This window comes from Euphorbia lathyris, chromosome 4 (assembly GCF_963576675.1).
Source record: "Euphorbia lathyris chromosome 4, ddEupLath1.1, whole genome shotgun sequence".
Taxonomy (NCBI): Eukaryota; Viridiplantae; Streptophyta; class Magnoliopsida; order Malpighiales; family Euphorbiaceae; genus Euphorbia; species Euphorbia lathyris.
This window is the reverse complement of record NC_088913.1, coordinates 11,110,065-11,133,624: the sequence shown is the minus strand read 5'-3', so window position 1 is coordinate 11,133,624 and position 23,560 is coordinate 11,110,065. Positions and strand designations below refer to the sequence as shown.

The following is a 23,560-nucleotide window of genomic DNA, read 5'->3' as shown; positions in this document are numbered from 1 at the left end:
AAATAAATAAAAGGACTAAAGAGTTGATTAAAATAAAACTTAAGAACTTTATAATAACGTGATGGACCTACTAGCGAGTTAGGTAAACACATAGACCTTATAATTATTTACCCTTAAAATTATTTTTTAATAATTTTTATAGTTTGAATTAAGGTTTTTAAAGTTTTCTTATAACCACATTATACATCCAAAACTGCATTTCGAATGCAGGTGTAATAAATAACAGTCTATTAACTGAATTTTATGTTCAAAATTACTTTTTTTTTTGCCATCAAAAGCTTAATAAGACAAAAAAAAAATAATCAAATGATTTAATGAACAAAAAAAAATGAAAGATCAATGGCTCAATAATGCTTTTTGCCAAATTAGTTTTGTTGACTTTAATTGAAATATTACCTAAATTTTTAATTTATTGCATTTTTTATAGCTTTTTTTTTTTTTTTTTAAAGGATTGGTTTGAAGCCATAAGCAAATGAACTATGCTCATTTGATAATTTATTACATTTCGACTGTTCATATTTATAGCTTAATTTTAATTTTACTTATTTTTTTAAAATAAAATATATTTTAATGGAACGGGTTAAACTGGGATTTGAAAATCACTCAGTCCGGCTCTAGCCAAATATAAATATAATACAAGCTAAGTTTAATATAAAATCCAATTAAACCCAACCTATGCAGATCTACTTTCAATTAAACTAAAAAGTGGCCATGCAATTTTACTTGATAGAGGGGAACTCGTTGACTACCAAATTTAACTAGGGATGACAATTTCTTATACAATAAAATGATTTATAGAGATAATCTAAATGATAAAACAAGAATGACGTGATTATACTTTTTCTTACATTTGTATTATATATATATATATATATATAACGATCTTAAAGCCATAAACCCGAATTGCCACCCCTAAATTTAAATTCATGCTTAATTCTTAAGTTCAAACAGTGCAATGTAATAAAACATAGAAAAAAAAATGAGATGTTAGATAAAAATTAAAATTTTCTCTATTTTTGCATTCTCAAGTCTGAAAAAAACACAAACAGAAGTATCAATGTCACATTCTCAAGTTATCCAAAGGGAAATAAAGCCACTTCTCTCTGATCAATCACAGCAAATGCAAACCCAGTAACAATGAAAACTGAATCATTCCCCCCTCTTGTAGAACCTGGTTAGGTCAGTCCTGCTCCTAAATGTTACTATCACTAACTCATGTTTGGCTGCCACCACGTATCCAAGTGGAACGAAACCCTATCCATGTCCTTCGTCCACGCCAATCCCTGTGCTTTCTAACCACACTTAGTTGAACAACTTCACACTACAACAAAGCAAGTGAATGTTGTATTCTGCATAACAGAAATAGGTATATTCATACCAATAACAATGACAGTAACTGTACAATGGTAAAACAGAAACAGGAGGAAGAAATCCACAAAGTGTGGTGGGAGGAAATAGGGATATTGACGCACATTTGTGGTTAATCCCTAAACTATTTCTATATATGATGGATATGAAACTATTTCCAGTTTTGTGGTTTTTCGTTCACTCCATAAGTCATAAATGGCGTGCCCAATGGTTTGTGGCGTTTTGGGGTTGGGATTTTCTTATATCACATTTTTACTGCTCTTTTCATGATTTTGTAACTAGATTTTGTGTTTTTTCCCCTGTTCTGATATGGGCACCACAATGGATTTCCCTTAATCTAATGTATCACCATTCGAGACTATCATTGTTGCAAAGCCATAGAAGGGAATTGGTGTTCAAGAAACCACAAAGAGCAGGAGAACCAGTCTGCCTGTCAGACAGACGGCAGATAGGCAGACTGCTTTGTATGCCTGCAGAAAATGTTTGGGCACGCCATTATGACTGGAAGAGTAAAATAAAAACATCACAAACCCAAATTGTTTCAAATTCACCATAAATCGAGAGATGGTTTAGGGATTGACCACAAATATCAATGTCAATATCCCGATGAAATAACTAGGCCATTGAAAATGAGCACAGTTGTTTTCCAAGCACATTACTTCCTATGAAAGTCTACATGAATCATACCATAAATAAGAAAGGATGCCAATGAAAGAATATTTACAAAGAATAATGCAACTTGAGCTGTCACTTTGGATGTTGGTGAAAGAAATAGGCAAAATAAAAGAAAACCAAAATCTAGGGCCTAGCGACCATATAATTACAAGATTTTCTATCAGCATCAGTAATCTTTTGCTTAACTTTGATACAAATAAAACCTGCATCTGTAATGAGCAACAAAGGCAGGAGTATACGCAATAAGAATGTCAGTAATTACATAAGATAGCTATAGATGGCCATTAACTTTGATACAAATATGTGTCTGTAATGTGCAACAAAGGCAGGAGTCAATGCAATAAGAATGTCAGTAATTACATAAAATAGCTATAGATGGCCAAAATCAATGTACCAAGTTCTTGCAAAGAAGAATGGATCTGTCATTACGTAAAAGAGAATACTAAACTGCATCGATGTTGGAAAATTATCGCCTAAATAGCATAAACTGTATATGCAAAGTACCATTTCATTTAAAACTTTTTGACAAGACTACTACCCAGTTGTGAACTTATGATCACGTCATCAAATAAAACATGCAAATGGTAAATGCTGCAGCAATGCAATCAACAGCGTTTAGTATCCTTTCCTTCCAAAAGTTTCAGCATTTTCAGCTTATGTTACCAAATGGAATGTGGCAGATCCATAAGTCACCCGACGCTTAATTTAGCCAAAAAAGAACCAAACAAAAGACAGGCAGTGTGTAAATGTGTGTGGAAACTTCATATCAAATTCTAATGGCAATAAAGTCATCAGATATAGGTGTTTATAACAACCACAAAGTTGCAGACGGAGAAAACAAGTCTTAGGCTCCTAGCCAATCTGCAGGAGTTGACAAAGTGCACATCATATTCCTAATAAGAGAGCATCACTTCAAGCTCAAGCATCACCAACGAAATCACTCACAAGAAGACGAGATTGATCAACTACTGCTACATACGAGAGAAAGAGACAGAAACAGTGACTCACCTACTCAATCTTCTTCTCCTTGTTTGATGGGAGGGGAAGTTTTTTTAGAAAGCTATCATCAATCTTCCTATATTGAGTTTGAATAGCTTTGTGAGTTACAGACAGCTTTTCATCAATGTGGTGCTGATATTTGTCATAAAGCACAGGGACTGAAAAGCTAAGAAGAACTCCTGCAGGAAGAAAAGCATAAACCAAATAAGTAACATTAAGTCAAATCCCACAGGAATGGTAAAAGGCAACAAAGGTCATTAAAGTTTAGGGTTTGTTTTACAAAGGTTAATGAAGTTGATGTGGCACAAAAAATAGTTGACAATATGCCAACTAAGCGGAAATTTTGGATATTTCTGACTTTCATGGATGACATGGCAGCCACATGTGTGCCACGTGACACGTCAAAGTCGCAATTAAATATTCTTGTCCGAAGTGACACTTAGTTGGCATGTACTCAATAGTCTTCTGTGTCAGGTCAACATTCAGGTGAGTTTCTATACACAAAGTGACCCGGAATGACTTCATTGAAATAAAATCTGAAGCTTAGTCTAGTGATTGGACAGAATGAAAACAAAGTTCACTATGTGAGATAGAACCTAAACTGGTACAACCTAAATAAACTTCAGTGATAGTCAATACAATTTAACCCTACATGAAGAGTAACTAATGTATAATAAAGAACTTACCAATATATACGAAAGTAAGAAAGTTGCAGAGACTGCCAACATATGATACTACCCACAAGGCAGAAGCAACCTGAACAGTCACAAGTAAAATCAACACATGATAATCTTTTCCTTCTAGATCAACAAGTAAAAAAAAAACTAAAATTAAAAACCAATCCCAAAATCTACCACAAAAGGTCTAAGTTAAAGATCAAATCTCCTAACCTGAAGGAACAGTATCAAATTTCTTCCAATTGCAATATCACGTGCAATAGCCAATGCACGATTTCCATAGAATTGAATAAAACCAGCAACCAAAGCTATAGTCTCCTCAGATATTTCCAGGTCAGGCAATGGCGGCAGTGGCCTAAAACACATACAATAATCACTTCTCCACTTTACACAAAACGAAAACTAATCACTTCTATCATTTCTCTACAGAATTGGATTCAATTGAAAACAGAATCTGAAATTTGCAGAAAAGGATGTGAAAGAAAACCTGTTGAGAAGACAAGCAGATTTGGCCCAGAGGAAGAGAATAGCAACAAGAAGGAACAACACATTGGCGACGAAGGACAAAAGATTGTAACCGCCTCGCTCAAACAGTAACCACAGAGTAGTTGCAGTTACTACAACCGTTAAACTCCCACCCCATCTCTTCCATAGCAGCACATCAGCCACTACAAGACGAAACCATCGGATTCAAGTCAAAATTCAAATCGAAATAATCGGATCCAAATAGAATCGAAATTACAAGCTATAATTCAATTAGAGATGAAATCAAAGTGAGAAAAAAACCTGAGCCGCCACCTAGAACTTGATGAACGGAAATGGAACTAGGAGTGGAATCTCCCATTAAGATCGAATTAGGGTTTTACGAATAGGAAAAAATGGAGAGAGGAACAGAACAGAGAAGAAAATGGAAGAAGAAGATGATGATAAAACTGATAATTGTTCGCAAACTAGATGTTCATAAACCGTAATGTTACAGTTTTGGAGAAGAAACTGAAACAGAGAAAATATTTAGGAATTTTAATTTTGGCTGGATCTTTTATAGGTTAAACTGCCGTAATCGTAATTATATTTCCTTGATAAAATTTAACTCCACATTTAAACTCTTTCCCACTAATTTAGGTATAATAAATTCATTCAAACTCTTATTGCCAAAATATATATATATATATATATATATATTTTATATTTTTTTTAATTTAGCAAGAGCAAAAACAATTTTTTTATACATGACTCAATAGATTTATGTGATTGTAACAAAAGAAAGAATTTTAATCCAAATATTCAAAAGGCATGAATGATGAAGATCATATTACGGTTGCTTTTCTGCAGATTTGGATTTCTAAAAAATATATATTTCATTGTTTTTTTTTTGTTTTTTATACTTCTATGAGTTTTTCTTACTCTTTATAGACGTTTTTGTTCTTTCATGGATTTTCTTATTGTATTTATACTTTTTTTTCGAATCCAACGAAGATAACAACATTTTCATAAAAAAAATCAAATATTAAACTTATTACGTGAATATTACGTAAAATAACTGATAACATATCAACTAAATGTCACCTAACATATGCGATTTCTTTAAAATTGTGTAGGTATGTTCAAAAACCAAATCAGGTCGAAATATAACTAACCAAATCATTGAAATTTGGTTTTTTATTCAGTTATTTAGTTTTTTCCGTTTCATCTTAGAGCCTATTTGTTTCACATGCTCCTGTTTGCTATTTGCTGTCACGGTTAACTGTTTACTGTTTGCGGGTAGTGTTAGGTAGCAGATATTAGTTGATTTTTCTATAAAAAGCAGTTGTTTCAAATTTTTACCAAACATTTTTTGTCTTGTGTTTAGATTTAAAAGGCAAAAAACAGTTCCGAGAATTGAAAACAAACGGACACTTAATAGAATATCAGTATTTTTTTAACAATTTGGTTTTTTTTTTTAAGAAAAGCTTGCAACTTTTATTGATTAAGAATATGAGTTACATCTTGACGGATTAAACTCCAAATAACCGGAGGCCAATCCTCAATAAGAATCGTAGGTTCGTCAAGATTCGAAGCCCACTTAACTAAAGAATGAGCAACCTGATTACCCTCTCTAGAAACAAAATGAATGGAAATTCTACGAAAAATAGTAAACCATGTAGCTACACCTTCGTACTGAAACCCGTAAGGTCGTGTTTAGGAAAATTCCTTGAAGTAAGAGTCTGAACCACCCTTTGTGCGTCCGGTTCAATAATAATCTCGTTGAAACAGCAATCACGAGCAAATAGTAATCCGGCCAGCACAGCCTGCAGTTCGGCTTCCTCCGCTGTTGCACAGAAACCAATCGGGATTCCAGCCGTAGCCATTACCTCCCCACGACAGTCTCTACACGCATGGCCATTTTCTCCGAATTTGGCATCACAATTGATCTTTAAGACACCGCTACTCTCGTAGAGTCACGTACTGATCGGTTGGAAGTTTGCGCTGGGAGGTCCGTTGGTTGTTCGCTGGCTTGGGTTGGAAGTTAACAATTTGGTTTTTGACAATATATATGACCCTTTTGTTACACTTTCACTCACTTGAAACTAGTCAATAATATTTTTTTTTTGAACCACAAAAATATATTTTTTTTATTCTCTCAAAATATATATATTTCATTTTTTTAATAGATAAAAAAGAATTGATTTTTTTTTTATTTTGGCTATAAACTTAAAAATCAAAACAGGAGTATGATCAACCCAATGAAGGAAAACAGGAGTATGATAAATTAAATTAATAATTTTTGAAGTAATTAATTTTGATATTTTTATTATATTTTTTTAATAAAAAAAACAATGGATTAATGAGCCAAATCATGACAAAATTGTAACAATGAATCAGAGACATAACTCGGTAATAAATTAAAAAAAGAAGGGTAAGTGGATAAACGAGAAGATTGTGCTAACACATGTATCATCTTATTATATTAAATTCTACAACTATCCCACTTTTAATAAAGTAACCATTATTTTTGTTAATTTGATTGCATGATGAGATCATATATATTCCTTCATAGAATATTATAAAGCTTTCTTTTTATGTTACATTAAAGTTTTTGTTTTTTTTAATCGAGGGAATGTTACATTAAAGTTGAATCTTATTAAAAGTTGATATTCAACTCTTATGTAAACTTTAAAAATTATTAAAAAAGACAATAAAAGAAATTATTAAAAGCAACTCGCCTGGACAGAGAATTCCAACATTGTTCACACGTATTTTTGAACTTCCTTATTTGAAAAAAATAAAAATAAATAATCTAATGCTCCTCCGGCGTTCATAACTTGTTAAAAGTGATCATTTTATCCCTTCAACTCATCGAATATCCTATTTACCTTCTTAACTCCATAAAAGTGATATTTTTCATCCCTTCAACTTGTCCATTTACCTCTCCAACTCATAGAATGTCCTATTTACCACATTAACTCCATAAAAGTGGTATTTCTCACACTTTATAATCTGTTATCGAGGCCTAAATTCATACCATTTTTAAACTTTAAACTTATATTTGTGATATTTTGTATGTGGAACCTAAATTGGTACTTCTCCAAAAATCATATGCCTATTTTGGTACCTTATCCCTATATATAATGTCTTTAACTTGTTTATATTAATGTTCTTGTCGTTTGTATCTTTTATTCATTTTTTCTCTTTTCAACTTTTTTGGCTAGCTAAATTTTGATTATCTAATTTTTGTAATACAATATTATTGTAATAAACACATGAATGATCAATATAATTATCAAATTAAAACAAAATAAAAAAGTTGATATTAAAAAGATATATTTTCAAACTCATTTGAATAAGTCCTATTAATTTTGCACTATAAAGGGATAAGAAATACAACTTTTATGGAGTTAATGGGGTAAATAACATCATAGGGGTTAAGAAATACCACATTTATGGAGTTAATAGGGTAAATAGGACATTCGATGAGTTGGGGAGGGGTAAAATGACTAATTTGGACAAGTTAAGGGGTGAGAAATACCATTTTTATGAAGTTATGGGTGTAAATAGGACATTCGATGAGTTGGAGAGGTAAAATGACCAATTTGAACAAGTTAAGGGAGCTGAGGAGCATTAAGCCAAAGAAAAAAATCATTCATTTTAAATTAGAGATTTCAACTCCTTTAGAGGGTTTGACCTATGAACAATGCGTACGCGTACGGATACGGCAAACAGTATTTTCAAATAACATCTATCATTATATCATCCTTATATCCCGGCGTAACTCCTAATTAAAAAAGAAAAAAAAAATGGATACTTCCTAACCGTATACTGTACGTATACCCACCGTATCTCCATCTTCAGAGTATCAGATACGCGTACGTTGATCTTTAAGAAGTATCAGTGCTTCATAGATTTTGACTAGTCAAAACTTTATTAGTGGTGTTTGGTGAAAAGAAGTTTGAAATGACAAATTATTAGAAGCACTCTGTTCTCCATGTCAAACAAGAAACATTCCATATATATTTTACTATGTGTAACATGGACGCACACATATTATAAAAGGTTCCACTATTTTAATTATTAAGCGGGATACGTGTCCAAATGTGAATTAGGGGTCTTCCAAGTGACATGAAAGACCGGATACTTAATATAAGAATTCGTTTGAAAGAGCTTATTAGATCCAAAAAGCTGGTTTTATAAGCTTCTTCAATTAGTTTATTGCTCCATCTCTTTTAAAGAACATTTTTACTCCTAATTATTACCCTTTAATTCTAAATAAAGGTTTTATCATATCCTTATTTATTATTTATACAAACAGCTATTAATAATCAACTAAATTTTAACAAATAAATTTACAAGAACAGCTAATCAAATCAGTTAATAAAAAGGTAACGAATTGACAAACATTTGCCACCAAACAGGACCGATGTTTGACTTTATTATTGAATTTGCTTTCATATTAAATTATTAATTTTTTTAATTTGACATTTTAAGTTGGATTTTGCTATTTACCGCTCCAAATTACTTATCACCGTCCTCATTTGGATAATTTTATCCTTTGCATAAAAAATTTGTAAAACTGAGAAAAAAAAAATTTAAGAGAAAATTTCAAAATTTAGCCTAAACGGATAGCGCGCATTCCCCCCGGCCCATGGCGGGAACTGATGGCGCATCCGCCCCCACCATGGGTCGGGGGGAATGCGCCATCTGTTCCCGCCATGGGCCGGGGAGAATGCGCCATCTGTTCTCGCCATGGATCGGGCGGATGGCGCATCCGCCCCCACCATGGGTCGGGGGAATGCGCCATCCGTTTAGGCCAAATTTTGAAAATTGTAAAATTCTCCAATTTTTTATGACGAAAAATGCAAAATCGTCATGAAAATATGTATTATTTTCATGAAGTCTTTGATAAAAAAAAATGTAAATTTTAATGTTTCCGACTCGTAATCATCCATTTTCGGAGTTCGGGTTGTCACACATTAATTATTTTCATAATTTCAATTATTGTTGTTCGGGTTTATGATTTTAAAGAGAAAATTTTCAGTTTTTGATCAAAATTACGAGAAGGGCAAAAAAGTTCAATGGATGCGGTGATAAGTAATTTATCGGCGGTATTTAGCAGCTCACTTTTAAGTTTTTGTTTTTTTATATCGTTGACTTAGATAAAATTTCAAACATATCAATTCTTTTTTTTTTTTTTAAGTGTAAAATAAAAAAAGTTCCACCATATTCATAAACTAGGTGAATTGTTAAATATCCCCTTTTTTATTAGTTACTGCTCTCATTCGGATAATTTTACCCTTCTCATCATTTTGATTAAAAACTAAAAACTCTCTTCAAAATCACAAACCTAAACAATAATAATTGAAATTATGAAAATAACTAATATGTGACAACCTAAACCCCGGAAATGGATGATTATGAGTTGTAAACATTAATATTTACGTTTTTAATAAAAAAAAAACATAAAAATAATGCATATTTTTTGTGACGATTTTGCATTTTTCATCTCAAAAAAGTGAATTTTTTTGCATTTTCATATAAAAAATGGAACAATTTATCGTTTTTCATCGCTAAAAATGGAACACTGGGCTGGATGGGTGCTGAATCCGCCCAACCCATTGGTTGGACGGATCCGACATCCGCCAAGGCCAAATTTCGCGTTTTTTTTTAATTCAAATTTTCCAGTTTTGAATTTTTTTATGAAAAGGGTAAAATTGTCCAAATGAGGATGGTGATAAGTAATTTGGGAGCGGCAAATAGCAACACCCTAAACTAGAGTAGGAGTTAACTTTCACAAGTAACATCAAGTGATTATTCCTGCTCCGTTTGTTTGCCGGAAAATATGGAAACAAAAAATCAAAAAAATATCTAAAAATATTAGTATATCCTTAAAAGTTTGGAGTCCATTAGGTGAAAAATCACATTCAAATGTGCATACAACAAACCACCATCTTACTCCCTATCTAAGTTAAGACATTTTCTGCATTACTTAACCTTGGAGCTAATCATATATAGAAAGTGAAAATTAACATTTCTGGACTTGCCTGCTCAAATCAAGGATTTACCTTAAGAAATTCAGAAATATCTTGCTCATAGAGTTCCTGCTAATGCTTCACCATCGTCGGAGTTGGAGTCGCCTTCATCGTCTGATGATTCTACAGCCTTTTGATGTTCCTCTCCACCAGCATTTTGATGTTCCTCTCCACCAGCATTTACTTTCATCTTCTTCTCCTTTTTCTTCTGCTTTTTCTTTTGTCTTTTCAAGCGTTTTTTCGCTGTTCGTTCCTCTGCTGCTTTTAGTCTTTCCTCCCTTCTCATACTGAATTCAGCCACTTGTTTTCTTTTCTGATAGTCTGCATCCATTCTTGCAAGCCGGTCTTGCTCTTTCCGTCTCATTTGACGATACTGCAGCAGACAAATTCATTAGCAAAGTTTCAAAAAATAATGTACATCAACATATCTTCAAAAAAGTTCATGAACTAGCTCTAGTATTTATTCAATCCATTTGCGTTTGCCGAATGTAAAGTCAAACACGGTGTGCTGAAGTTCTGTACACACTACCATCATCAGAATCATTCTCAGCACAGAAACCCGCATCACTCCCAGCAATACATTCAATCAAATAATTCTATGAACTCAATGAAGCTTCTACCTTTACAAAGAGGCTGTCAATTTCTGACACGACAATACCATTCATAGAGATAACCCATTTGACACGACCATTCGATATGATTATCATTTTCGTTGCATTACATATTATATATAATCACGTGGAGTATATAGATAATATATGACATGACATCCCGCCTAACCTCTAGTTTACTATCTAGTTGGCACTGTCACAACCCCATTTCTTGGGAACATCTGTCCGCCCATTTGTCCTCCTAAGGTTATGCTTTACACATGAAAGTTGAAGTTCTAAAGTATAAGTTTAGGATAGAGTTTGATCTGGAAATAGTACGCTCTTTACCGCTCCAATAGCGGTAAGCTAAGCTCTTTACCTAATAGAAAGAAATGATAATTCAAAAAGATTTCTATATGATCATCAATTTAACTCTTTCTAAAGCATTCTCAGCTAAAAACTTATATATTATAAAATATAGTAACAGTAACCGCGCATTCAATTCCTTGTATTCTCTAAAAGCTCCCTTCCAACCATGAATCCAATTTGAAGTATGTCAGTTCCTTTAGCAGTTACGTTGTCGTCAATATTCACAGCGGATTATCCATCTGATCTGCCTAAGAGTTCTTTCTGTATCATCTGCCTTTTATTTTTAAAATTGGATGCGCTATCTGGTCTAGTTCAACTGATCTACGATGGTCGGGTCCTTGCATGTGCAAGTATTCCCTACCTCTTTCTTTCGAGAACAAGAAGAGGGCATTGCATTATCAAGCCTGATAAACTTCCTAATAAAATAAGGCATTTTCTTGCTAACAAACAAAGGAGCTACTTCTATCAAATATCAAAGAAGGGCTAAGTTTTGACACTCGTTACATAGTCACTAAAGAACATTCTGAACGTTTTTTCTTTTTTTACTAAAAACTTTGAGCATGAGATCTCCAGTTGCCAAACCATGACATTAATTAGCATATAAACTACAAAGGATCTAAAAAAATCAAATCTCCAATTCTTCATAGAAACAATAAATTGCATGACTGCCAAGCAAGGGGAAAATATTTCAGGCATAGAATGCTAAACTGAGAAAACTCATAAAAATACCTGGTGAAAGTCACCAGAGCCTGAACCTGCAGAACTGCCAGATGTGTTACTGACTCGAACAGGAACATTCTCTAGGATCCGACGGAGCTTCAATTCTAGGTCCTCTTCCTCTTCCTTGAACACGGGCCCTGTGTACTCGACAAGCGCTGTTGATCCTGATGAAACCGCCAGTGGACGCGGCGGGAGCGCAGGTTTTGGCTTCTCTTGTGGTGCCACTATCTGTAACTGTAAGTCACTCTCCTTTGGCCTACCTGTTGACATTTTCACTCCCAATCCCTTATCTGTTTGTTGAAGAAGTTTCGTCAATACTGTGGTGTCAGAGTGTTACTTCCGAAGATCACATGAAAGGATGTGAGACTCATAGAAGATAATACATATATATCAAAGAAACTGCACAAAGAAGTTAAACCAATAAAAAGAATCACTTTTCCGTCTCAGAATCAAGCAAATAAAACTTATCTCAATCACAAATCATAAAGGTAATCTAAGACAGAAATTAAAATTCCTCAATCTGGCACACATCCTCTGATCATAGTACTCAAAATCAAGTGTCATTCAGCAAAATGCAACATTCAAATATATAGCTCCAATATTGACACATGAAAATTAGAACAGCAGGCATTATCCAAAGAACAATTAAAAAATGAAATTTCCAGCAATTCTAGCATTGCAAATATCAATTGGCCATTGTTCCAGAGCATAAACACAATCAAACTTGCAGAAAACAGAGTGCAAGTTCATCCAAAATCCTATTTAGTATCTAGATTAGCCCTAAAAACACTCAAAATCTGCTTAAGGAAGGCTGTCCAAATTTTTATGCTATACCCCATTTCCAGTTGCAATAAAGGAGAAGGATAAAAGAGACAGAGAGCAGGGCCTATATTTTGGGTGGTTTAATGGCTGAGGATTGGTTTTAGATGAATATAAGTATAAAATTCCAAAATTTAACATGAGAGATGTCCAACAAAGAACCAAGCATTCAGCAAGCATTCAGCCACTAACGTTACTTCATATACCCATATAATAAGTATCCAACTCACTGAAAACCATGTAATTAACAAAACTGATTGAAAACTATTTATGAACAGCAAGCATGGTAAAATTAGTGTTATGATATGAATCAAAACTTATTTAATTTAAAACTCTTAACCGGCTAATTCTCAAACATTCTACACTTCACAATTCCATCAACACATCTACATAATCATATTGTATAAGAGAAAGGAACTTCAAAATAGCAGTTTCAATTTGGATCATGCATGTTAATTCCCACTCTCATGATCTCGTCTCACGTGTCCAACCATATACTTGAACAATAGTTAAATAATTGCTTACAAACAACGAATCTCAATTTACCAATTTAAGAACTATCTGCCCTTCTTCAATGTAAATAATGACCTAACTCGCCCCAAAAGGCACCGCAAAGAAGGAAGATTGTTTCGCCTATATAAGAAGGCATATAGCTCCCTAATTCTGCAATGTGCGCCTCCCACCCTATGCCTAGAACTATAAGGTGATACCATGTAATTGAAGACCTAACTAACCCTAAGAGTACCTCAATACCAGGAGCCATATAGTTCCCTAATTAAGCAATGCGGGTTATCTAACGTTCAAGCAATGAACACCTTTCGATTGGTCACTACTTTTAGCTCCCCATACTAGCAAACCAGACCAACATAGAGTTGCAAGTTTCTTGGAAAATTTGCCTATATCAGTATAAAATTCCTATAGCTGTTTGCCTGTCTCAAGTCTCAAGCCTCAGCCCGAAACGTCAGATTCGTCACGAACAAAAAAATCAAACAATTCTCAATGAAGAAAATTCACATTAGGTCTTAGCTTTCCGTTTGCCGCTTGTTGCCGGTTGGTGGTGATGTTCGGCGACGGCGAGATGGCGATTGAGAAGGAATCAAGGAAGGAAAGGAAGGGAGGATTAGGTTAGGTTTCCTGATGGTCAGAAAAGGAAAGGAGCGTATCGAATTTGGATTTAGGAAATATTAGCAGATACAGGAAGCAAACAAAATAAATTCAAATACTTGAAATATCTGCCTGCGTTGCCTTGTACCTCCTCCAAATCCAATTTCTGGCCGCCGACGTCGTCGTACTCCCCTATTACCGGCCGCCGATGAATCTGCAAGTAAAGTGAGGAGAAGAGTAAAGCGAGAGTAAGTTTTAGGTAATTTTTCATACACTCCCAAATCGGAGGAGAGGGAAGGGAAGTGATAAAAACAATTCTAAAATAGTCCTTGTACTTCTATTTTATTTGCATAACAGGTTCCATCTCTTTATTGTTATTATTAATCCCCCATCTCTTATTAAAATTGTGTTTGCAGCACAAAATAGGAAGTTAGAATTTATATTTTCCATTTTCCATGACTAACATACTGATACCTTGTTCTTGTTAAAGAAAAACTTTCCATGTGGAAAAAGCTTAATTGGCCCGTAAATTTACATGGTATTTTATTAATCCCTTAACTTGCTTAAAATAATATATTGACCAATTTGTTTAAAATGATCTATTAGCCCTTAAACTTGCTTACAGGATCCATTTGTTCTCTAAATTTGTTTAAAATGATACACATTTTAATTTGTATGAATCTGTAAAAAAATTCAAAACTTAAAAAATAAAGGCCTAATTCATGATTCTAAGTCTTTAAAACAAATTAATTTTCTGTTTTATATCTCTTTGCAGCGTTTTTATAGACTTAGGAACTTAATTTAAGACTAATAACACACTATGTAAGCGCAGGGGGCAATCAAACTTTTTAGATAAATTGAGTGAGCAACTGATGTATTAAGCTTTTTTTTTTAATGGTTACGAAGTTATGATTTAGCTTCCCTTATTTAACAAAATTACTAGTATACATTATTTAAATAACTTTTATTAGAATTAATTTACGGGTAAATTATAAAATTGGCCCTATTGAGAGGTTTGTTTATATATTTAGACTCATTATAACACATCTTATTAAACTAAACACTTTTAAAATTAACTTTCCCGTAATACCCTTAGTATATATATTATGGTTCAATATATCTCTCATCTTATTTGTCGCGCGCCGATTGAGGCGCTCTGAGTGACATGTCTTTCGGACTCCAACTAACGCATCATACCCGACGACGACACATGGGTGACATATGTCACGTTCTTGACACTTTCTGATAGCAAAAATCATCCCAATCTAATGTTATTGGAGTATACTCTCACTTTGATCTAGTCTGTTTGTCCATACGACGAATAAAAGTTTGGGTTTATGCAACACCAACCCTCTATCGAGAGTAAAACTCGTAGAAAATGGAATGAAAAAATTTGAAATTGCAAATCATGGGTTCAAAACCTCTTCGTTTATTACTCGCTCGTTGCGTTGAAAGTATGGAACTAGTTCTCGCGGGAATAGAGAGGTGCTTTAGTGGGACGTTTGACAGACTTCAAGCTGGGGTAACAATTGAAAAGGTCTTATCAATAAAATTTCCAGTTATCCGGGATCTAGGCATAGGTAGCAATCCATTTTTGAATGTCTTTTAATTACCTCTCATGAGAAAAGGATCCCACAAAAAAGTAGTTGTACAGTACAAAATAACATAAAAACAGACTCAATTGATAGACCGAGCATTCGAGACGTTCCAATCCAATGATTTTAACCGATATAAATATATAAATATCAAAAACGGACGGAAGGGCCCTTTTTACAAACACACATATCTATCGATCTTTATTGTTTTTAATCTTTATTTAACTTTAACAAAGAGTTTGTCATAAAAACAAAAAAAAACCTTTACCCCCCCAATTTCGAAGGAAAGTTGTTTATTTGAATTTGATGGAAAATTTTCTATTTTTCTTTTTATAGTTAGAATTGATTGTACGTACCATATCTACTCAACAATCTAATACGAATGATTCGCGATTCACTCAGTTTCTGGGACATAATCATTATGTAGGAGAGATGGCCGAGTGGTGGTGTATTCACACAATTTCATTGTTGTTTTTCACCAAAACAGAATACATGCAGAAAAATAAAACTAATATTTTTATTATTTTCATGCATAAAAAATATAGAAAAGTATAAAAATAAATCTTGTGATTATATCTGTTTTTGATCCATATCCTTATCGTTTAAAAGTTTACAAAACAGTACTTGAGGTTCATTCTGTTAACAAACACATGCTAAATTGACTAACAGTGTTAAAAGTCAAAGGGAAAAGAGTTAAATTTGATCTTATATTCGTTTATTTTATAAATTAAGAACCCTTATTATCTAATTATCACAAACAAACTCCAAAATAAAAAATAAAAATCAATTACACCCACTTCTTCATCTCTCTTTAATAAAAAAATCAAAATACATCCACTCTCCTTCTCTCTTTTCTCTCTCTAAAAATAAATCAGTGATCAAAACCAGTAGAAATTAGGCACTCGGAATGAAAAGGCACTCGGAATGAAAAGGACTTTGAATATATCAAGCAATTTCATAGATTTTACAACCTCAACATTTCATTTAATCCTCATTGTGGCCCAAAGAGCTTCCAATCCATAACCCACAGAGAAAGCAAAAAGACAACGGCTCTGTTTGGGAATTAGCTGTTAGTTGTTAGCTGATTACATTAGCTGATTTGACTAGCTGATTTGATTAGTTGTTTGTGTAGACCTGTTTGGTAAAAATTAACTGATTGATAATAACGGTTTGTGCAAAAAGACGAATAAGGGCATTAATTTTGGCGCAGGAGAAGATGGAGTCTATCTATTAGGGTTAAAGAAGTCCATTAATTTCAATATTGCAAAACGCTAATTGAAAAAGCTCCTTTTAAGAGCTTTTTCTAAATTAGTGTTTTCATCCCAAAACTCTCTTCCAAACCTCTCTCCACCAAACACTCCAATTAGCGGTTTCAGTGGTCAAACCTCTAAAGTTGGTCAAAAACGCTCTTTGTATCCCAAAACGCTCTTTACCAAACAGGGCCAACTTCCAATCAAATAAGCAAAATCAGTCAAAAAAATCAAACACAGATTTGAAAAATCAACGATGGCAAACATTCAGTATGAGTCGGAGGTGATTATTCCTTTCATTAAATTAATCGGAAAATTTCAATTTCATCATCACGATGCTCACCAGTTGCAATATTATCGAAACCAGTTAAGCAAACATAAAACAAAATCAAAGAGATGAAGACATAGATCCAAAATTTCATTTTTTAGGTCTTCTCTAAATCTAAATTTCTAATTTTTGTAGTTTATTAGCCCTTTCTAAATCCAAATTCTAATTTGTTTTTGTTATTAGGCAGTCATTGAATTCAAATTTTTATTTTTGTTTTTTACTTGTTAGGTCATTCTTAAATCCAAAGTTCTATTATTTATTTTACCTATTAAGCCCCTAAATCCGATTTTTTCTATTAGACACAATTTTTTTATATGTTAAAAATTCTATACACAATATAGCTTAATTTTGAAAAGTTTTACATTATTATTAAAAATTGATTCTTGACTTCTCTGATTATAACACGTATATATATGGGGGAAAATTGAACAAGTTTAATTTACACACTACGTGTAAAATCAGTCCCCCTAACCGAACAATCATGTATTCGCCACTGATTCCAATGAACGTTGAGATGGCTTGGTTCCTAGACTGGAGGGCACCACAGTGATAACCTCCTGCTCTTTCTAATCCTGATTTTTCTCTTATTAACATCCCATTTTTTCAATATTGATTTAATGTTTACTGTATTATTAAATTGATAACATTGAGATATTATCCCGAGGACTAAGAGGGATATTCACCTAAAAAAACGCCACGTATTGACGAGATCCGACTTGAGGATCACCGGATCACCAAGGTCCCCTCAAAAGAGACCCGCCAGCGAACCTATGAGGCGAATCTCCTTGAACACTCATTCGCCATTAGAACGGCTGGGCCGACCCAACCATAAAGACCATTAATGAGCTATCAATTAGCTAACCGCCGGCTTAAAGGTAACTTGTAACCGCCATTAATGGAACATTAATGGAGACTTTCTAGTTACTGTAAGTTACAACTTCCTAGCTATATATAGCCTACGTCTCAGGCTATCAAGGTACACATTCACTTACCCTTTGTCAATTCAGTTTGCTATCTTGTTCTTCCCTACTGACTTTGGCATCAGAGCTTCCCCCCGTCGAACCCAACGACGCCCCCACAGGGACGGAAGTTGATCAGAATTTCTCCGCTTGTCATCAATTGGTGCGGTGAACATGGAATCCTTAAACAAATAAAGGGTTTTCATTCACGATTAGAAGAAGTATGACAAATGGAGATCACAACCCCTCCACAGGGGTTGAAACACCACCAATAACTAGTGATGGCCGCGCTGATTCAAATGCTCCCACAACACAAGCTGAAAGTAGTATGCCCCCGGACGCATTCATCAACATGCGTGCAGAAGCTATAGGGGAAAAGTTTGGCCCTGAAATAGGTGATCGCCTACGGTCGTTCATGATCATTCCTCCGGTTTGGAGCTTAGCACCTTCATCTACGATATCTTCTTGGCCCTAGATGACTCTAGGACCAAACGCCCATAATTCTTCATTTCTCCAAGCCCACAATACGGAATCTATGATAACTACCACGGCGACGTTAGGAGAATGACCGCTCAATCAAGAGTTATTCCCTGCTGGCGCAGGAGGAAGTCAAAGGAACCATCAGACTCTTGCTGGCGGATCTACTAGCCATGGGATCAATCTGGGCGGATCAGATATCCCAAGGCGACCACGGTCAAATCTCTCCTTGGGTGGATCGGAAGGGCGAAAACACAAAAAGCGTAGAAAAGAGAAAAGTAGGCGGTCCGAATCGCCTTCGCCCCGAAGAACGAGATCCTCCCGCAAAGGCAGATCACCCCCACCTACTGGACGTAGATAGAGCAAAAGGCCAGTAGACACGCCACATCCAAGCGGGCCACCACCACCACCACACCACGGGAATGATGGTCATATTCCTTCGGGAGGCTCTGGAGGGGGTAACGGTCAGGCTCCCCCGGGCGGAGGAGGTGGAGGGGGAGGAGGTGGCGGACGTGGAAACGGAGGCGGGCGTGGCGAACGATCACCCTCAGATCCATCTTTGGGATCTAGTTCATCATCTTCTCCAAGCAGATCTCCACGGAGGGGTCACCCAAGGGCGGATCCGGAGAATTTTGACGACAGAGTTCGAGCTGCGGTGCTTCGCATGAATGAGGAGAATGCCAGGCATAATCCGTTCGCCAATCGAGATTCGCCCTTCACGGCTTGGATTGAAGCAGAGGAAATGGATAGGCATTTTAAAATACCGAATCTCGCCATATACACGGGTGTTGACAACCCATAGGCCCATGTCAGAAAATACCGAATATTGCTTCGCCTCAACCGTGCAACTGAACCAGTGCTGTGCAAAATGTTTGTCACCACGTTAGGAGGTCCCGCTTATGGCTGGTTCCAATCACTACCGCCTGGCTCGATAGATAGTTGGGACCAACTAAGCAGAGAGTTTTGTGCTAAATTCGCCAGCTGTATCCCTCCAGTGGTCAAATCTAGGAAGCTCTTTGAATTAAAGCAGAAGGCGAATGAATCCCTTCGAGATTATATAAACTCCTTCAACAAATTGTGTATACAAATTGTTGATGTAGATATCTCCATGGCAGTGGAATCTCTGGTAAAAAATACCACTTGTAAGAGTTTACAGGAGGATCTAATTCGCAAGAAGCCCACCAGCATGGCAGAATTAATAGAGCGCTGCAAGGACTTTATGGAGGTGGATGACATTCGCCGTGAATCAGCATCTCCGCCTAGGAGGGACAAAGGCGAATCTCGCCATCGAGATAGGGAAAAGGACAAACATCAAGATTCCTCCTCTAGAAGTAGGCGAAGGGGTTCTAAGAACAAATCGGCATTTGTCACCTCCTTCACACCTCTCAATGCTTCCAAAAGTGAAGTGCTTATATGGATTGAGAACAGTCAACACAAGCGGAGCATTTCATACCCCGAACCAAAAGGGGGGAGTACACCAATACTGGTAAAAATCCTAAAAATTATTGTAAATATCACAGGAAAAACGGCCATGACACAGATGCATACTGGGAGTTAGCTCGAGAAATAGAGCGTCTCATTGAGAGGGGCAAGTTGGATCGGTTCATCCAAAATGATGGCAAAAATGGAGATGGTGATAGATCCAGGGATGACCCAAAGAAGAAAGGAAAGGGGACCATCAATGTCATAGCAGGCGGACCTGGGTATCAGCCAGTACTGAAAAAGGCAAAAACCACTGCTCTTGACAGGATATCGCTGAATCGCCCATTTGCAGACGTAGGACCATAGATCTCTCCTCATGCAGATGCCTTGGTCATTACTATGATGGTGGAAGGCTGGGAAATGAAAAAGGTGATGATCGATACTGGGAGCTCGTGCAATGTCATCACAAGAGGAGCTTTCGCCAAACTCATGGTCGATCCAGTCCAAGTAGAACCAACTGTAGTGGATATCTTGGGAGTAACAGGACATACCATTCAGACAAAAGGCCAAGTAACGTTGGATTGTGAGTTAGCAGATGAGGATCAAGTCTGGAAGGGTGATCTGGAATTTTCTACCTTGGATGGTCAGTTAGCCTACAATATCATCCTCGGACGGCCCTTTCTCTCCGAGGCAGCTGCCCTTATCTCCATACGCCACTTAACTCTTTACATCCCTACGACCAAGGGAGGTGTAATGATCAGAGGGAGCCAAAAAGTGGCTCAGGAGACATATTCGGCATCACTAATGATTCGCCCCCAATCTAAGGACGAAGATGAAGAGGAACTCGTCACAATGGCCTTGGGCGAGACAGAAATGTACCTCATGGCGGATGAAAAGCAGGTGCGAATGGCTAAAGGGCTCAAAGGTGAAGTTAAAGAAGCAATCACCAAAGTTCTCCACGAAGCAGAGGATGTCTTTGCATGGAAAGATGAGATCCTCCCGGGGATCAGTCCAGACGTGATCACTGACAAACTAAACATTGACAAAGATGCAGTTCCCGTAGCTCAGAAACCTAGAAACCATGGCCTTGAAAGGCAGAAGGTGATAGAGGAAGAGATCACCAAGCTCCAACGGGCGGACACCATTGAAGAGGTCCTTTATACGCAATGGTTGGCGAACGTCGTTTTGGTGAAAAAGGCAGGCGGATCCTACCGCATGTACATTGACTTTACGGATCTCAATAAAGCTTGTCCTAAAGACAACTATCCTTTGCCGTGTATTGACATACTCGTAGATGGAACCGCTGGACATGCTATGTACTCCTTTACAGACGTAAAGTCGAGTTATCATCAAATCCCCATGGAGCCTTCAGATAGAATCAAGACCTCATTTGTGACTCACCAAGCCACTTATTGCTTCAAAGTCATGCCCTTTGGGCTTAAGAACGCAGGTGCCACCTATCAGCGGATGATGAACAAAATATTCGCAGAAAGCAAAGGTGATAACTACTCTGTCTATGTAGATGACATGATCATCAAAAGCACCACTGTGGAGAAGCATGCAGATGATGTAAGGGAGGTACTGGCCGTACTCCGACACCACAATATTAAGCTAAATCTGGAAAAATGTACTTTTGGTGCGACATATGGAAAGTTTCTGGGATTCATGATTAGTGAAAAAGGAGTGAGCCCAAATCCCGACAAGGTTAAGGCTGTTCTGGAAATGCAGGCACCACGGAACATCAGGGAAGTGCAACGCCTCAACGGGCGGATCATGGCCTTGGGCAGGTTTATCTCCTGTTCAGCTCGTAGGTGTCAACCCTTTTATGAGGTCATCGAGAAGCAAAAGGCGTTCGAGTGGAATGAGGATTGTGAAAAGGCTTTCGAGGGGATCAAACGGTTTCTCACGGAACCGCCCATGATGAGCCGACCCCTAAAAGGTGAAAATCTCTACATGTATGTCTCAATTACAGAAAAAGCTGTGTGCACAGTCATGATAAGAGAAGAGGATGGCCAGCAGTATCCTATCTATTATGTGAGCAAAGTATTGAAGGATGCCGAAACCAGGTATTCTAAACTTGATAAAATGGCTCTGGCCGTCGTCACCACGACAATCCGCCTTCGGCCATACTTCCAGGCCCACACTGTCATAGTTCTCATGAATATACCCACGAGAAAGGTATTGCAAAAGCCGGACACTTCAGGGAGATTGATGGAATGGGCAATTCGCCTCGGAGAGTTTGATGTGCGATATGAGAGCAGGACCGCCTTGAAGAGTCAAGTCTTAGCAGATTTTGTGAATGAATTCACAAAAGAAGGGGTGAATCTCCCTAAAACTCAAGTAGAGGAGTGGACGATGTACACGGACGGAGCTTCCTCTGCAGATGGAGCTGGCATAGGTATCGTGATCAAGGGCCCCCAGTACATAAAATTACGGTACGCGGCAAGGTTGGATTTCCATGCCACTAACAATGCTGTTGAATATGAGGCTCGTGATCTATAGTGACTCCAAGTTGATGGTCAATCAGGTGATCAAAAATTATGAGGTAAAGGATGACGTTCTGGCCAAATACGTAGTTGAGGTCAAAAAGTTGCTGGATCACCTCGAAGCTAAAGAAACCAAATGGGAGTTGGTCCATGTGCCCCGAGAGTCAAACACTGAAGCTGATCACCTAGCAAAAATAGGTTCCAGTGAGGAGAGTTGGACAGATCCGCAATGTCCCTTCGAGGTTAAAGCTGCTCCGGCATTCGCCTCCGAAGAGGTATCCCTACTCACAACAGTAGAGGATGATTGGCGGACAGTCCTTCGCCAGTATTTGTCAGATGGAGCTTTACCCATCGATAAAGAGGAGGCTCGGCCGATCGTCAGAAAAGCGGTCTATTTCTCCATAATCAACGATTGCCTCTATAGAAAGTCATTTAGCCATCCTTGGTTAAAATGTATTCTTCCAGAAGAAGGACAACAGGTCCTCAAGGATCTGCACGAGGGATCATGTGGGGCCCATGAGGCATCCGCCACTATCTTAAAGAAATCCAGGTTAGCAAGATTTTATTAGCCCACTGCCGAGCTTGATGCACAAAAATTGGTGGAATCATGCCATAGTTGTCAGATTCATGCGAATGAATCACACACTGCCAAACATCTCCAGAGGCCTATCATTGAAGGGAGACCCTTTGCCATCTGGGGAATTGATATCGTTGGACCGTTTCCTCCTACTCGTAAGCAGAGGAAATATGTAGTAGTGGCGGTAGATCACTTCACCAAGTGAGTAGAAGCCGAAGTTGTCTCCTCCATCACGGCCGAACGAATGGTGGAATTTGTTAAAGACAATATCGTGGGAAGATATGGTGTACCCCATACCATCATCACTGATAATGGAACACAGTTCAACTGTGACGAATTCAAAACTTTCTGTGAAAAATTGGGCATTTTGAACAGATTCGCCTCCGTTTATTATCCTCAATCCAACGGTATGACTGAAGTTACGAATCGGACGATCGTAAAAGGAATAAAGAAAAGATTGGGGGAACATGATAAGAAGTGGGCGGATCAGTTGACAAGAGTCTTATGGGCGTATCGCACCACTCCTAGAATGGCCACAGGAGAAACACCATTTGCCCTCTCTCATGGCGTAGAAGCTGTAATCCCAGTTGAAATATTGGTCCCAAGTGATAGAGTTGCATTCTATTGCGAGGAGGACAACAA

At 36.8% G+C, this 23,560-nt stretch overlaps 2 protein-coding genes and 1 non-coding gene across 12 annotated transcripts; all 3 read right to left on the bottom strand.

Moving 5' to 3' along the window:
• Positions 1-992: 992 nt before the first annotated feature.
• Positions 993-4,773, bottom strand: LOC136227358 (reticulon-like protein B11). 4 transcript variants are annotated; one of them, XM_066015995.1, is made up of 6 exons: positions 4,506-4,773; positions 4,207-4,387; positions 3,933-4,074; positions 3,729-3,798; positions 3,052-3,221; positions 993-1,321 (listed from the first exon to the last, which is right to left on the bottom strand). In XM_066015995.1, exons 1-5 carry the CDS (start codon positions 4,561-4,563, stop codon positions 3,052-3,054), a joined length of 621 nt encoding a protein of 206 aa, XP_065872067.1. In that variant the 5' UTR covers positions 4,564-4,773; the 3' UTR covers positions 993-1,321. The 4 variants fall into 4 exon arrangements, with proteins under 4 accessions (XP_065872067.1, XP_065872069.1, XP_065872066.1 ...); XM_066015997.1 differs by having other exon boundaries at positions 993-1,283; XM_066015994.1 differs by having other exon boundaries at positions 993-1,349; positions 4,506-4,771.
• A 5,300-nt stretch (positions 4,774-10,073) lies between these two features.
• Positions 10,074-14,129, bottom strand: LOC136226717 (uncharacterized). Of its 7 annotated transcripts, none has more exons than XM_066015354.1 (4): positions 13,944-14,109; positions 13,735-13,854; positions 11,911-12,300; positions 10,074-10,595 (listed from the first exon to the last, which is right to left on the bottom strand). In XM_066015354.1, exons 3-4 carry the CDS (start codon positions 12,169-12,171, stop codon positions 10,281-10,283), a joined length of 576 nt encoding a protein of 191 aa, XP_065871426.1. In that variant the 5' UTR covers positions 12,172-12,300; positions 13,735-13,854; positions 13,944-14,109; the 3' UTR covers positions 10,074-10,280. The 7 variants fall into 7 exon arrangements, with proteins under 7 accessions (XP_065871426.1, XP_065871427.1, XP_065871424.1 ...); XM_066015355.1 differs by having other exon boundaries at positions 13,973-14,105; XM_066015352.1 differs by lacking the exon at positions 13,735-13,854 and having other exon boundaries at positions 13,973-14,129.
• A 2,807-nt stretch (positions 14,130-16,936) lies between these two features.
• Positions 16,937-17,008, bottom strand: LOC136228342 (small nucleolar RNA Z105). The gene has a single exon (XR_010688667.1). It is a non-coding gene; the product is annotated as a small nucleolar RNA Z105 (small nucleolar RNA).
• Between the last annotated feature and the right edge of the window lie 6,552 nt (positions 17,009-23,560).

Excerpts from the sequence above, each read along its gene's own strand:
- LOC136227358 (XM_066015995.1), bottom strand. The coding sequence starts at position 4,563 with ATGGGAGATTCCACTCCTAGTTCCATTTCCGTTCATCAAGTTCTAGGT. Across the intron at positions 3,799-3,932 it reads ATTTGATACTGTTCCTTCAG|GTTGCTTCTGCCTTGTGGGT; the intron begins GTTAGGAGATTT and ends GTGACTGTTCAG. Across the intron at positions 3,222-3,728 it reads TCTTACTTTCGTATATATTG|GAGTTCTTCTTAGCTTTTCA; the intron begins GTAAGTTCTTTA and ends TTCTTCCTGCAG.
- LOC136226717 (XM_066015352.1), bottom strand. The coding sequence starts at position 12,171 with ATGTCAACAGGTAGGCCAAAGGAGAGTGACTTACAGTTACAGATAGTG. Across the intron at positions 10,596-11,910 it reads GCTCTGGTGACTTTCACCAG|TATCGTCAAATGAGACGGAA; the intron begins GTATTTTTATGA and ends TGTCTGCTGCAG.